At 44.9% G+C, this 15,438-nt stretch overlaps 2 protein-coding genes across 2 annotated transcripts; both read left to right on the forward strand.

Moving 5' to 3' along the window:
- The first annotated feature begins 312 nt into the window (after positions 1–312).
- rilp (Rab interacting lysosomal protein) lies at positions 313–8,422 on the forward strand. The gene is made up of 8 exons (XM_086126357.1): positions 313–863; positions 2,096–2,228; positions 3,697–3,818; positions 4,630–4,815; positions 5,052–5,215; positions 5,704–5,826; positions 5,955–6,032; positions 6,324–8,422. The coding sequence occupies exons 1-8, from the start codon at positions 531–533 to the stop codon at positions 6,436–6,438; spliced, it is 1,254 nt and encodes a 417-aa protein (XP_085982483.1). The 5' UTR covers positions 313–530; the 3' UTR covers positions 6,439–8,422.
- A 920-nt stretch (positions 8,423–9,342) lies between these two features.
- scarf1 (scavenger receptor class F, member 1) lies at positions 9,343–14,873 on the forward strand. The gene is made up of 11 exons (XM_086126353.1): positions 9,343–9,542; positions 9,722–9,783; positions 9,907–10,008; positions 10,438–10,978; positions 11,076–11,294; positions 11,651–11,779; positions 12,061–12,167; positions 12,345–12,456; positions 12,792–12,916; positions 13,039–13,176; positions 13,238–14,873. The coding sequence occupies exons 1-11, from the start codon at positions 9,442–9,444 to the stop codon at positions 14,260–14,262; spliced, it is 2,661 nt and encodes an 886-aa protein (XP_085982479.1). The 5' UTR covers positions 9,343–9,441; the 3' UTR covers positions 14,263–14,873.
- Positions 14,874–15,438: the final 565 nt, after the last annotated feature.

Raw genomic sequence — 15,438 nt, forward strand, 5'->3', positions numbered from 1 at the left:
GGCTGGCAACCGGTTCAGGGTGTCCCCACCGCTTGCAGCCCGAAGACTGCTGGGATAGACCCCTGCACATCCGTGACCCTTGTGAGGATAAAGCGGATCGAAAAAATGGATGGATAGATATGTGTCCGACCAACATACAGAAATGATACTTGAAAAAGGTCGTTTTAAGTGATGAAACTCGACTTTCACGCTCCAGAGGGTTTACAGACACACGACCTATCACGCAAATGCTCTGCGTGTGCGTGTGTTCGCTCGCGCGCGCACAATGCGCGCTTGTGCTACATTGGTTAGAACAGTGGGCGGATCCAACGGCGGGTTGACTTCAGCTAGCCAGTTTTATCATCATACAGTTTGGTACACATATCAGATGTCCCATTTCTTTCCTCCTTAATATTTACTTGACCACATGAGCAGGTTGCATTGAAGTCCATCCCCTGATTTTGTTTCTTTGAAACAATTTATTGCTCCAATGAGCCACCTTTGGTTTAGTTGTCGCTGAGCATGACAAACAGGAGCGTTCGACTTCGGACATGGAGCTACCTGCGTCTCACAGCCAAGCAAAGGGCAGCGGCTGTTTCGACAAGAGCTGCTCGTCTCTCACGGTGGACGACGTCTACGAGATTGCCAAAGTGATCGGGGTCGAGCTGGAGAAGCTCATCGACGGCTACGGCAAGGAGAGCGTGCTGGGCCTGGTGCCCAGGGTGGTGAAAGTGCTGGAGCTTCTGGAGAGCTTCACGGCCAGGAATCACGCACACAAACACAGGGAAGAAGAGCTGCTGCGGACCTTCGAGAGCTTAAAGCTGCAGCAAAAGAAATGGGCGGCCAAGGATAACGACGAAGTCAACGAAAATCACGAAACCAGGGTGAGGAGATATAAATAACTTTCAACCCGTAAACGTAATGGATCGCTTTCACTTCTGGCTGGCGCCGTGTTGAAAATGGTCACACGATTCAGAAGCAGAAACGTAATGACCGTGTATTACATTCACGTGAACCAGCCACCACAGATAGCTTGTAACATTATGAGTCAGTACTGTACCAAAGTCAGTTCTGATTTCTCCTTTGTTGAAACGAAAGTGCTGTCTTTTAAATATGAAACGTTGAATTTCTGTAAATACTGTACTTCCCAAATGGTCAAAAGTCTAATTAAATTGAAACCACCGTGCAGTTCCTTTACTCTGAAAATGGACTTTTTTAAACTAAACTATACATTTTAGGAAGGACAGCATCATCAGGTTTACAGCATTGGTTTGAATAGAATCTGCATGGTTGCAATTAGCACTAATTAAAACAAGGGAGGCCGTTACCTGCGTTTCACTCAATTTAAGTGGTTATTTTAGGGCAAAATAACCACTGCCGTTTCTGCTCCGTGCAGCTTCTGTTTGAAAATTTCTTTTTTCGCTCATTTTTAAATATCAAATGTTACTTGTGCAGTATAGATAGTCTTAGCAATGCATATAGAGGCTGTCTTTCGACTGTACTGTCACGTTGTACTTTCATTGTTTATACAGTATTTTAGCTACGCTACACTTTTATTACACTTACAATGTAGCCTTTCAATAAAAAAATAGCAAGACAGGCTGAATGTTGGCTGTTCTGCTAATTTCTATTTTCCTTGGTTCCGATACAGTCCCAAGTTGCTGTTTGTATAAAAAATCTGAACGCAAGCAATCTTTTGGCATTACTGGCACTTTGTAATTTCTTTGCTCATATTTCAATTATCCTGCACTTCTAGTTACTATGAAAAACACTTAAACATAGGCTACATTTTCATAATGCAGTCACTCTGAACTTCCACTATCACAAGGGACAGTTACACTAGATAAAACATGTTCTCACGGGCTGAATTTAGACTGCACTTTGTACTTTTCTTGGTTCTGTTACAGTAACACAACTCTTTGGTTACAATGATACTCCATTTAACATTTAACGTTCGTTTGATTCCTTCTAAATAGTTTCCCAAGTCTGGCCGCACCTTAAAAATTCTCCATAGGACGTGTTAATACAAGTTTACAGTTGCTCAAGCTGTATGTATTAAAACCAGTGAAACGATATTTCTGTCCCGTCTGCGATTGTGTCCTGTTCTGTCAATCAGGAGCAGCAACATCAGCAGCAGAAGGAGCAACAATGGAGGAGCAAGTGTGAGGAACTGCAAGTTCAAATCCAGCAGCTCCAGGAGAACAACGGGGAGCTGCAGAGCAGGCTAAAAGGCAGCCATGCGCAGGATGGTATGTTGAAGTATGCCACAAAGTAGCATTTTGTGGCATCTGTAAGCAATTCTCAACCTTTTCTGCAGCGGTGTCATTTACTTTCCAGATTTTCTCTATTTGCGGCACACTTCAATTAATACTAATCATTTTCTTGTTTGAATGGAATAAGGTTGAGGTACAGGTAGAATAGCAGTGAGGGTGTGGATGAGGGTGTGAATGGTTGTTTGTCTCTATATGTGCCCTGCGACTGCCTGGTGACCAGTTCAGGGTGTAGGCTGCCTTCTGCCCAATGTCAGCTGAGATAAGCAGCTCCAAAGTTTTCAAAGTGACTTACTGTACATGAAGCATGGCAGAAATTGGGGCTGAAGCAATGACGAGCAACACGCAGTCACAAGAAGCACAACACCTCTGGCCCAAACTGATGAAGTGGTGTCGAAAATGGCTACATAGTTGAAGTGATATCGTAAAGGCAATATAAGATAAGAAAACCTTTATTAGTCTCGCAATGGAGAAATTCCAGATTCACAGCAGCAAAGTTATGAAAGGAAGAAGTAGAACAACAAAATATAGGAGCTGCTGGAAAGGCAGCCACTCACGCGGCGCCATTTTGAAGTCAAAATAACAAAAATAACACAACACAACACATAGGACACAGACAGTCGTGCAATCTTCACCAATTTTCTGCATACACTTTGTTCTCTGAAGCAGTTATAGATGAAAGAGGAGAGGATCAAAGTGTCCTTTCACCAGTGGATGAGAGACGTCATGCTGAAAATGTGCACACGTCTGCTACAAGCTAAGTTTTGAAAGCAAACACGAAGCTGTAGCGTCCATTGAGGAAAAAGAGATTGGCTCACATCTCCTGTCCCATGTAAATCCACTTCAATTCCAAGCCGCGACTCCCAGTTCCACATCCGCATCGGCGCTCCGCGCTAACGCTCCTTTCTTCTCATCGTCGGCTCCTCAAGCCTTACATCCATCCAGCCGGTGACCGTTCAACAGCACCGATCTCTCCGCTGAACAAAGTGGGGCTGTGAAAAATGCTGCCCATAACAGGCACAAGACACAAGCGCCCCGGGACTGTCCAGCAACGACAGTCAAATGGCCCCGACATTCCTCCCAGGCAAAAACAGTGCTGGCATACCCATGCTGCCGAGAAGGCGCAACCACCAAGCACAGAGTTTCCTCCTTGATGAATGTCGTGGCCAAAAAATGCTGAAAAAAGTCCACATCAGGTCCACACGACGTAACAACAACAAACACAAAGTGACAAAACAAACCAAAAAAAATAAATATCTGAAGTTGAACATTTCTGTTTTGCATTTTAGTCTATCACTGCCTATGTTCTTATTTAGAAAAAAAGGTATTTATCCTGTAGTAAGCACATGCTTAGTCTTGACAGAGTGAGTACAATTTTTATATAAATCAGGATGTATTGTATTGTATTGTATTGTATTTGGTTCGTGTCCACTTGTGATGTGTGTAGATCGCATCCAGCAGCAGGAGCGAGAAGTGATGCTGAAGCTGAAGCAGGTGGTGGACAAGCAGAGAGATGAGCTTAGGTCCAAAGTCCAAGAGATCACCACCATCTCCAAGGAGGTGGAGGCGGTAAGCAGACATAAACGCTGTGGCCTTTGTCGTCTGTTGATATGACATTTTACCCACCAAGTGGGCTACGGTTTGGTTTGACGTTCTTACAGATCCAGACTTGAATCTGGAAAATTTCACATCTTAATTTCTGCAGATTTCAAATGCTTGAACCTTTGCAGAAGTTCGAACCTTCTCAGCTGTCTTATTTGAACTGGTTTAAAAAAAAAAAAAAGACTATTCCTGGGTTTGCGCACACATTCAAATGATTTCGGCATCCAACTGGCTAAGTGATGGTCCAAAAGTAAAGCTCTGGGCAAAACGTGGCTTGAAATTAAATTTTGAAGTAAAGTGGCCCTCATTATTTCAGCGTTATGAGAGGTGCACACAACGCTCAGTGCATCAGTATGTAATGTTAGAAAGGAACCTCAATTCATGACAGGGAGCTGTGTTAAAGTCAAGATGACAGACTGCCCTTATATTTCCTGGTTGAGGAATAGTTGCACTTTAGACCAGTCTGAACAGGTTTTTCCCCTCCATTTGTGAGCGGGCGGCGTGCTATTTGCACCACATGATGTCAATAGCTGTCGTAACTGGGTGTGTGTTTGTTATTCATCTGCTGACTGGCGACCTTCACGACAGGATACTCAAAACAAATTTCTCGGTCTGCTCAAATAAATGCTCAGTGATGTAATTGTGATGACTGTGTTTTGATATTTATTTAGTCTTTTCTGCCATTGTTACGACCTGCCGGGCAAAAGATGGTTCCCATTTTGTCTTCATTGCTGCACGTGAAGTGTACTGAACTTGACGCACATGTGCTCCCGTGTAGCTCCAGGAGCAGTTGGAACGCTTCATGAAAATGAACGCGGAGCTGCGACACAAGCAGAACGTGCTGCAGGCCCAGCTCAAGAGCACGGTGGAGAGAAAGGCCGACATGGAGGCCGACCTGAAAGAGAAAGTCAAAGTGATCGAAAAGCTGCAAGCGCAGATGGACAGAAACCACAGCAACAGTCACGTACGACGTTTATTACGTTATTCCTCCTCTTTTGTTTTTACGACTGTGCACGCATTGAGAACATATAAAGAACAGTGCTTCCAGGTTCGCGTAAACGTACAACTTTTGACAATCGGTTATATTACTAGACTTAAAACGCAAAACTGAATCAGCGCACCTATTCTAAACAATTCTAACCAACATAAATGAAGTGTAGTTGTGTGAATTAATTCGGTGCCTTTTTGGATCCTTTTCAGTCCAGTCCAAGTCAGGTGAATAGGAAGACAGAGCCTTCAGATGCCCATAAGAATCCTGACCAGCCTTGCTTCACCAAGAAGGAGGTGCGGGACATCATTTTCGAGCGGAATGAGCTCAAAACCAACCTCTTCCTGGTGCAAGAAGAGTTGAATTACTATCAAAGGTATGTCAACTGTCTATTTGTGTCTTTTGCATTTACATTTACTTGCAATACCATTTTTTCAAAGTCAAGACCCTAAGATATCACAGTAGAGCATGTCAGACCAAAATAAAGTCACTGCGTCCCCTTTCTTTGATCTCCTGTTTCTCTTTTCTTATCACGTTGGAAGGGACCACAAACAACAAGCACAAGTAGCTGTTTTTTATCATACCACTAGAGGGCAGCAACACGGAGCAAAATCTGTAGTCCCTTGAAGGTCATCCTCAGCGTTAAGTAGGATGTTTAATAACTAAACTCTAAGATTTCAGTTGGATTTTTGCACATCAAATTCCCCAGTCACTTGGAAAGAATCATTAAACAAATGGGCATGAATCGCTGGATTCTTGTCAAGACTGCTCAGAACATACACTCCTTGTTTTCTGCTCAGGATATAATTCCAGCATATTATTGAACAATTTATGTTAAAGCAGCTTCCATTTGTTCCTCTCTAGGGAGATTCTGAGCGAGGAAAGGTGTCCCGGGTTTCTCTTGGAAGCCGTGCGAGCTGCCATTCATAAAAGAAGAAAAGTCATCAAAGCCAAGATGCTTGGAATTCCTCCCCCTGATAGCAGCAGGTCAAGCCTCTTGATCCACCATGATCCCAAAAGCAACTCATGGAAAATGCGTATTTGGGAAAAGTTTTCATCACACTGAAAGATGCAATCGACATGAATCGAATCAAAAAATGTGTATGTCTCTTTAGTGACGAGGAAGAAGACAAAGGCCCTGTGACAGAAGTGGATGGCACTGAAAAGCCAGCGGAGTCACGCATCCGAAACCTGTGAGTGGAGTCCACAGCTGTACAAAGGAGAACGTGTTTTCTCGCTATTTTGCGTGGCCCCGCTGTATCGCAGATTTTTGAGTGGGATGTACGTTATGTATTTGCCTGATTCAGGATGCTACTTTGATGGTCACAATCTGGGTGAAGCAACTCCTCACCGCGTTGGTCTTTTGTGCGTTATTCTACTCTCCCATTATGATCATGGGAGCTTAGCCAACCCTTCGCTATATTTAGCGTTAATCCCCGCCCCATTGAGCTGACCTACGGCCTGTCTGTCTCTGTGCGGTACAGCTTTGGCTTCCTGACGTGGTCGGGCAGTGGCCGGGGCCCCACCCACATGAGCAACTCCACGTCCGGCTGGGAGATCATCGCAGACTCCGAGGCCAGCGGGGAGCCGCAGCACTAAATGGCCTCCTGAGGCACTGACAGACATGAGAAGCCTGTTGCAAGTTCTTTTTTAAGCCCCCCCCCCACCGCCCACCGCCACCACCTGCAACTATTCGATCCCACTGCTTGTTCTAAAAGATGACTTGAATGTGCTGCTGCGAGCTTTCCTGCATTATCGCAAGAATACTATGCAACTGTCAAAAGACACAGACCCTCTCACATTTTCTTTAGCTCATCATATCACATTTTAAATGCATTCAATTTTAAGTCATGAAAAAAACTTCTCCATAGTGGCTAAAGTTCACTTATCTGGAAAACAGTGATCACTAACATACTGTATGTTTACATGCATGCATCTTTTATTTCTTTTAGAACCAAAGACTAACCGATACACATTTTTTTCAATGAGAGGTGCACTGTAAGGGTAAGATAAAAAATGTAAGTTTGAGCACTTATACATTCTGATAAATTATAAATTGTGGGCAGCGTGGCTTAGTGGTTGTTTCCCAACACAGAGGTTGGTAGTTTGATCCCGGCCAGTGTTGAAGTGTCCTTGAGCAAGATACTGAACCACCAGTTGCTCCTGATGCTGCATCATCAGTAGGTGAATGAGGTAAAAGTGTAAAGAGCTTTGAGTACCTGAGAGTACAATAATAATTTAGCCACACTACAGTTTTGCAACTTTTACTTAATTCGGGGAATTTTAACTCAATTCTTCCTTCATTTAGCAGCCACTGTATTTTAACCCCATGGGCCTTAAACTGCTGCTTGAATTGCTTAATGTGCTGTATGTTTGTATGTCTTCAGAAGCTATTCTCGCAAGGATTTATTTGGAATTTGTACAGAAAGTAAATCAGTGTCATGAGTCGAAAAAAAAAAGCATATTTTATGGGTTACTTAACTTTTTTTAAATGATGGAGAGAGAAAAAAACTATTTTTATGTGTAAAATATATATCTATATTTGCCATCACCCTAACTCCCAACGCCTAACTGCTTTGAGATGAGGATGAATATGGACTTTTGTGGCAAAATGGAGCATGTCCACTCTTACAGGTCTTATTTCTACAGTGCTGTGCAGCCTTTATTTGGATTCCAGACATGCACGCTCATGGTGTTGGCAAACAGTCCAGTTGGAACACAGTCTAATGCCCGGGTGTCAAACTCAAGGCCCAGGGGCCAGATCTGGCCCAGCACATCATTTTATCTGGCCCGCGACAGCAAATCAAAGATGTCAACTTTCATGACGCTTCCTAAAATCGCTACCAAAATGTCAAATTCACATTTGTAACAAATAAAAGTGATACTGTTGTAAACATTTTACCACATGTTACCAAACCCCTCATGACAGTAACTTCAACAATAGGTGAATAAACCATGATTCTTGACATCTTTATATGGTTTCAGTCATAATGGCCCTCCAAGGGAAACTAACAAAAATCTGGCCCGCAACAAAAATGAGTTTGACACCCCTGGTGTAATGCTTCCAAACACATTCAATTTCTTGGTTAATGCTCTTGAAAAAACATTGGTACTTGCACATTGTATTTAGAGCAGGGGCGGGCAACTCCGCTCCTCAAGTGTCCTCCCTCCTTCAGCACAGCTGATTCAAATGAGCAGGATCTTCTGCACAGCCTGCCGGTGAGCTGATGTATTTTATGCTGGTTGCATGTATGTCAATAGATATTTGAGATTACAACAACAACAAAAAGCTCAGGCCCAAGTCACCATCACTTTAAATTGTGAAGTGAATGATTTGCCAGTCACAAATTCAATCTGCCTCTGTTGCCCACAGCAGTGCTTGGCCAGTGAGCGCATGTCGGACCACTCAATCCTTACACAGTCATTCTCCTTCCAATTACATTTGTTGTTTGTTTTTTGTAAGGATGCGTTTTATTTCTGTCAAAAGAAATGGAATTACATTTGAATGCAAGTGTGACAAAAAAAAATGATGCGGATATTTCTCTGATAGTGACACATTGATAATTAAAGTCTATTTAACACATCTGGGGTTTGCATTGGAAAGATCTTCTGTAATTTTAACCACTGAGGTTTTCGGCGCCACCGCAAGGCAGTGCAGCTACTGTATATTCACTGTATATGTAGTCAAGTGCATTTCATACACAAGGTGCTGTAAATCAATGTGACTCATATAATTAAAAATACATTTAAAAGCATTTAGAAACAAAATAATTTAGGGGGGGTAAAAAGTAATTTACTAAAATGACTAAAGGAATGTACAACGCAAGAAAAAGATTTTGGAAAACATGATTTTAACCCTCTCACGGACAGCGGTTACTACAGTGGACAGCTTAGCATTTTATCAGGTTACAGGGTGAATGAAAGGGTCAAAAATGCTTTGAACGACTTTAATCATATACTGTACATAGGTTGGGGGGGGCAGGTTTCAACCTGGATTTCAAAGTACAATGGACTTCAAATAAAACAATCAAGGTACATTTTGATTTCAAATGAAGGTGACTGCATTGAATGTCTTTCAAAGCATTTCAAAGAGCAAGTCCTGCTTTCGAGCCTCTGGAAATTCAGGTCTAACTCTTTAATCACATCTTGACCATTCTATTTCAAATCCATTGTTGCTTTGGCCAAATATATCGGAACCTATCTCTCTGTATTTCATCAATTGCGATTACACTTGCCGGTGAATGAAAACACACTTGGCAGCACATGCTGGCCGGGTGGGTCATCTCCTGGATGATGGCACCCGTGTAGCTTCTGGGAACAGCACCAGCATTTGGGGTTGTGCGCTTGTGTAACGTCAGCGAGTCACCGCTGATGTGTGCGCCCCCCCCATCTTTAAAAAGCTTCATCTGGCTGAATAGAAGGAAGCGGCTTCAACTTCCCCAGGAAATGGGAAGAGGAAACCCGGTGGCTCTGACCCCTATGCAGAACGGCCACAGGACGACTCGGTGTGGAGAGAGAACGAGAACAGGGGAAGGGTGGAGGGTGGATCTCGTTAAACCGAGACACTTGAAGGGAGACATTCTAAAGAGATATTTTCAGAAGATGAAGCTTCTCCTCACAACTCTGACTACTTTATGCTGCTGTTGGCTGTCTTGCTCACTCACGCTGGACTCTGCTGGAAGGAATGTCTGCCACAACCCCAGGTACATCTTGACTTCATTCTGCGAGAGAGTGATGAGGGCAGGTGACAATGTGTTTATAAGCACGCAATGGAGTTGACTGGTGGTCATGCTGGTTCAGAGCTCTCTTGTTTGTCTCCTTTATGAGCCTTTGTTAAATGTCCACTCTATCAAGCTAATTTAGTTGAAAAACACTTTTACAGGGATCCATCCACCCTTGTGTGCTGCACAGGCTGGCGTCAGGATGGAAAAGAGTGCACGATACGTGAGTTCGAGCATACCTATGAACATTTTTGTATGTTTGCATTCTTTGTGTAGGCTTTGGTTGTGGTGGTCTCCTTCATTGTGTTGTGTGTGTGTGTGTGTGTGTGTGTTTGTGTGTATACAGCTGTTTGTGAGGGTGATCAGGCCTGTCTGAAGGATGAGCTCTGTGTCTATCCTGGAGTTTGTCGCTGCCCACCAGGCTACTATGGAGCTCACTGTAAAACACGTGAGTACAGGCGAACACCATTGAACATTTTTGACTGAGAAACTTTAGAATTGGAAGGTATTTTGAATCAATATTGCATTCATTTAAAATAATGAAATGGAAAATGAGAATCTGTTGTTGTGTTATTAATGAGTTAAACGATTTTGCAATTTTACACACACATTTTAACATAAAAAAAAAACCTATGGCCACCCCTTTTCATCATTTGCATGTTGGGTAATTGAAGGAATATTCCTGTTTAAGGAATCTTCTTAAATGATTAAACTTTCATTAATAGGCTCACGCATGACAATTATGTTTAATTGGCGTTCGATTTACAAGGTCTCCTGGATCCAAAAGGTTCGAGGCCCTATGCTTTAAGAGGTTATTCATCTCATAGTTTTTTTTCTGCCATTAAGGTCAAGAAGTCCTGTGTTCTTTTTTTTCCAGGGTGTCCTCCGGAGTTTTGGGCATCAGACTGCCGTCAAGTGTGCCCGTGTCACCCACACGGCCGCTGTCACCCGGTCACGGGCGAGTGCACCTGCAACCCGAACCGCTGGGGTCCTCTGTGTCAATACGCCTGCAAATGTGCCCGTCACGGAGTCTGCCACCCTGTGTATGGAAACTGCACCTGCGACGAGGGCTGGTGGATGTCCACTTGCATCAAACCTTGCCAGTGCGTCCCCGGGGGTTCGGTGGGTCCTGGCTGCGATCAGCTGACGGGCCGCTGTCAGTGCCACAAAGGACACTGGGGGCTGAAATGTCCCGTCACTTGCAACTGCTACGTGTCGCAGTGCAACCAGCGCACCGGCGTGTGTGAGTGCGAAGCCGGCTGGTGGGGGCCCAGCTGTGACCGGCGATGTAATTGTGACCTTACACACAGTAGCTGCAACCCTGCCACCGGGCAGTGTTTGTGCCACCCGGGGTATGAGGGCGACTACTGCAACCGGCCGTGTAAACCCGGGATGTTTGGCAGCGGGTGTAAAATGAGGTTTGTGTGCATAGAGTTCCCCAAAATGGTGCAGTTTGTCATTCCGGGCCGTCATATGAAATAACATCAGCCCTCTTCTTGTACCTTCACTCCTCAGTTGTGGACGTTGTCAAGGAGATGAAGCGTGTTCCCCCACAGATGGCGCATGCGCGGCCTGTGAGACCGGCTGGAATGGGACACGGTGCGACCGCCTGTGCCTGCCTGGTTACTATGGCAACAACTGCCAGGAGACGTGCCCGCCGTGCAGAAACGACGGACCTTGCGATCCCAAAAGTGGAGAATGTTGGAGCTGTAATCCGGGATGGACAGGACCCAGGTGTGTGCATTCAGGGATCAAGCATTTGTCATCGTTTAATACAGCAAAAACTTATGACATCCAGTACAAAGAGCTGTTTTGAATTGGCTCGGTAGCGCAAAATATGATCCAATGAAAACTTCAACAACAACGATTATAAACATATTATGAATAAAGTACCACACCCACAGCTCTTGTTTTGGACCTCATTAGAGTTTGCATTTGTAGGGAATGACGTGTCCGTAAGTAAGTAAATTATAAAAAAAAATGTGTATGTAGTTCTCAGTGTGTTGGATAATACGCACAAACATGCTTCCAAACATATAAGGTGATTGAGGGATGAATTCAAAAGTGGGTCATCATTGCTCCCTTACCAGGTGCAAGGAGGTCTGCTCGAACAGGACGTATGGAGAGGCTTGCCACTTCCTGTGCAGCCCATGTTACCATGGTGACTGCCATCACGTGACAGGAAAATGCGTCTGTCGGCCCGGCTTCCAGGGGGAGAGGTGAGCTGCATTTCACTACACGGATGCACACACAGTCACGGTGATGTTGCCTTCCGTCAAATTCATCCACAATTGTGTTTCAATTCAATCACAACACATCACAGCGATATATTGTTCTTATGAGGGGTAGGGGGGGATATTTATATATAAAATAAATAAGTACTGTATATAATTCTGGAAAGGTGAGATCATTCCTATTCTGGTGGTGACTCAGAGACTATATTTTACTGTGGTGACATGACATCACCCCCCCCCCCCCCCCTCACCCCCATCATTTTCAGTTGTAATGACAGTTGCTCCACTGCACAGTTTGGCCTCAACTGCTCCTCAGCTTGTGACTGTGGCGAAGGCGTGAGATGCCACCCGGTCACCGGTGCCTGCATGAACAGTATGTCCATCCAGCAATTCATACATTAAGTCATCCACCCATATGAATGAGTTTGAAAAATGACTGAGTGTGTTTTTTGTGTGTGTGTGTGTGTGTGTGTGTGTGTGTGTGTGTGTGTGTGTGTGTGTGTGTGTGTGTGTGTGTGTGTGTGTGTGTGTGTGTGTGTGTGTGTGTCAGGTGGCCGAGGTGCTCTCTTGGCCGGCCTGTTGCTTCCTTTACTCCTGTTGCTCCTCGCTGTTCTCTGCTGCTGTCTGTGTTGCGGAGGAGGTCCGGCAGACGGCAAAGACAGGTCAACACGCATCGCGTGCACATCCAAATAAAACATAACTGTGGATTAATATTTTAATTTTTTTCACTTGTTAGTTACAATATCAAATTGATGGATGGGTATTATCGAGTTTGTTATTAAAATAAAATGTATTAAAATGTAAAAAGTCCTTCAAAGTACTCCAGTAATTGTCCGCGGGTTGACATATTCAATCAGGCTCCAATATGTTGCGTCTTTAACTCATTCACTCCCAATGACGTTTTTAAACGTCTTTTCAGACTTGGTCTAGAATTGGCTGGTACTGAATGAGGTAAAAGCCATCACACAATCAGCTATGGTACCGTTCTTTTTTCCAGGATGACGGTGGCAGATGGAGGACTGTCAGCGCGGATGAAATATCACGTGTACAGTGTCTTGGCGAACATTGGTGCCGCCCTACCTTGCATCTCTGACTGGTCCTCTGGCCTCCCTCGGGTCACTGGTTCGTTTTCGTCATATTAAAAAAAAAAAAAAACGCTCCTGTTTCCTTTCTGTACTGCGTATGTGATGTTTAAATGCGAATGGTTGCATATTTGCACTGACTGTATGTCATGTTCCACACAGTGTCTCACCATGACCCAGAGCTGACCTTCAACCACAGCTTCATTGAGCCTCCCTCATCCGGCTGGGTGACTGAAGGGTCGTCCTTCGACAGTGACGAGGAGGAGGGGGAGGCTCTTTATTGTGTCCCACCGAGAGAAGGTACTTCACATGAACTTTCATCAGTGCGATGCTGCAAATCTCCTCTCACTCTTTTTCACAGACGTTCCAGGAATGGAGGGTAGCCACTTCCAGGAAATGAGCTCCAAGTGTAACATGCTCTTGGACCCGTCGGGCTTCAGCAGCGAGGACGTGACATCCCCCTTTGACATCCCCCGAACCTCCAGCATTGCCAAAGCCAAGCGGCCGTCCGTCTCTTTTGCGGAGGGCACCCGCTTCAGCCCCAAGGAAAGGCGCGGCTCCGCTCACGATGCCGCCTCTTTGTCCGGCCACCCTCGCAAACCCAAATCAAATTGGGGGGCGTCGACGTTCTCCGCCGGACCGGACGAAGAAGATGGAGGTGATGCTAAAGAGAGGGAAGATGGCGTCGTCGTTCAAGTAACAGATCACCAAGGTTTGAGCTGTGAGGTCGTGGACCAGGAGGATGATCGAAACTCGAGCAACACAACTGCATCAGGACAACGACGTACCATATCCAACACAGCTGCTCAACATCGAGCTTCGGATCATCAATCCGGCGTCTCAAACAAAGTCACCACAGTGTACGTGACAGTGGGGAAGACGGGAAAGCCCACGTCCAAGCTGGAGCCGAGTTCAGAAGGCCCCGTCCAGGCCATGTTAAGGCGACTCGGAAGTCTCCAGAGACAAAGAGAGCAGGGGCCTGGCAAAAGCAAGGCCAAGGTCACAGAAGCCTTCCCAAAGCCTCCCAGGAGGAAACTCGGAGCTCGGAGGAGTGTGTGGGAGCACGGCGGGCCTTCAGGAGTCGAGCCCGCCATCAGTAAACCCGTGAGGAGAAAACACGCCTCACAAAACGACCCCCAAATGCCTTCCGGCGACGCAGGGTCGTCAGAAAGCATTCCCCTCAAAAGACCGCTGTCGTCCATTTTAAAGAGCGTTCCGGAGGTGGCGTCAGGTGACTTTCATGGCTCATTCGGAAGGCAGGGACATGAGCCCAACCAGTCAGCAAAATTGGTCTGGCCCAGCTCTGGGGCAGACACGGCACATACACTCGGCCCACATACCTCAATGAATGACGGTCCTGAAGTGGCCCACGTCTGGCATCCATGATGTGGGCCGCATTCGGCCCAGATCTGAGCCGCATTGTAAAACCATATCTGGCCCTACGCTGGGCCAGTTTTTGAATTGAGGTTTTAAATTAACTAAATTAATGGTCAAGTATGAAGTATCCGGTTTGTATTGCAGCAAACGGAATCAAAATTAATTTCATTGTATTTCAGTGCAGAAAGGGTTCTTTTTTCAAATCTCTCAATAATCTCGCACCACCTTACCTCTCTGAGCTCATCCGCCCCTACACACCTGCCCGGCGCCTCAGGTCTGTGGACCAGACTTTATTAGAAGTACCAAGAACTAAACTGAGGCTCAGAGGGGATCGAGCCTTTTCTGTTGCTGGTCCCTCTCTCTGGAATGACCTCCCACTGAACATTCGGCAAGCCTCCTCGCTGCCCATCTTCAAAACCCTCCTCAAAACTCACTTGTATTCTTTGTCATTCGACTCAGCATGACTTAGATTTGTTCTTGGTTTCACTGTTTGGTGCTTTCTACCGCCTTTATGACCGATTTGTCTTACTGTTTATTGTGCATGTTAAATTGCTCCATGTACAGCACTTTGTATAAAGCGATGGCTGTTTGAAAGTGCTCTATAAATACTGTTGACTTGACTTGTTGACTTGACTTTTTGGCTGCACCTCTGACTGTTCAATCACCTACATTTTCACAAGTGATGTGTCGGTCGTGAACGAGCCGGTACAAAGAGGTATACAGAGAATGTATAGTAATGCATTTTTAGACGAAAAAAAAAAAGACCATGTATAATTCGGCGTTTTTCGATGAAAAAAACAACCATGTATAGAAAGGCGTTTTTAGCCGAAAAAAATGACCATGTGTAGTAAGGCGTTTTTAGCCGGAAAAAAAACGACCATGTATAGTAAGGCGTTATTGGCCGAAAAAAAACGACCACGTATAGTAAGGCGTTTTTAGCCGAAAAAAATGACCATGTATAGTAAGGCGTTTTTAGCCGAAAAAAATGACCATGTATAGTAATGCGTTTTTAGACGAAAAAAAGACCATGTATAATTAGGCGTTTTTCGATGAAAAAAACGACCATGTATAGAAAGGCGTTTTTAGCCGAAAAAAACCCGACCATGTATAGTCAGGCGTTATTGGCCGAAAAAAAACGACCACGTATAGTAAGGCGTTTTTAGCCGAAAAAAATGACCATGTATA

Source organism: Hippocampus guttulatus, chromosome 12 (assembly GCF_054856545.1).
Source record: "Hippocampus guttulatus isolate MCC_2025c chromosome 12, RoL_Hgut_1.0, whole genome shotgun sequence".
NCBI classification, from domain to species: Eukaryota; Metazoa; Chordata; class Actinopteri; order Syngnathiformes; family Syngnathidae; genus Hippocampus; species Hippocampus guttulatus.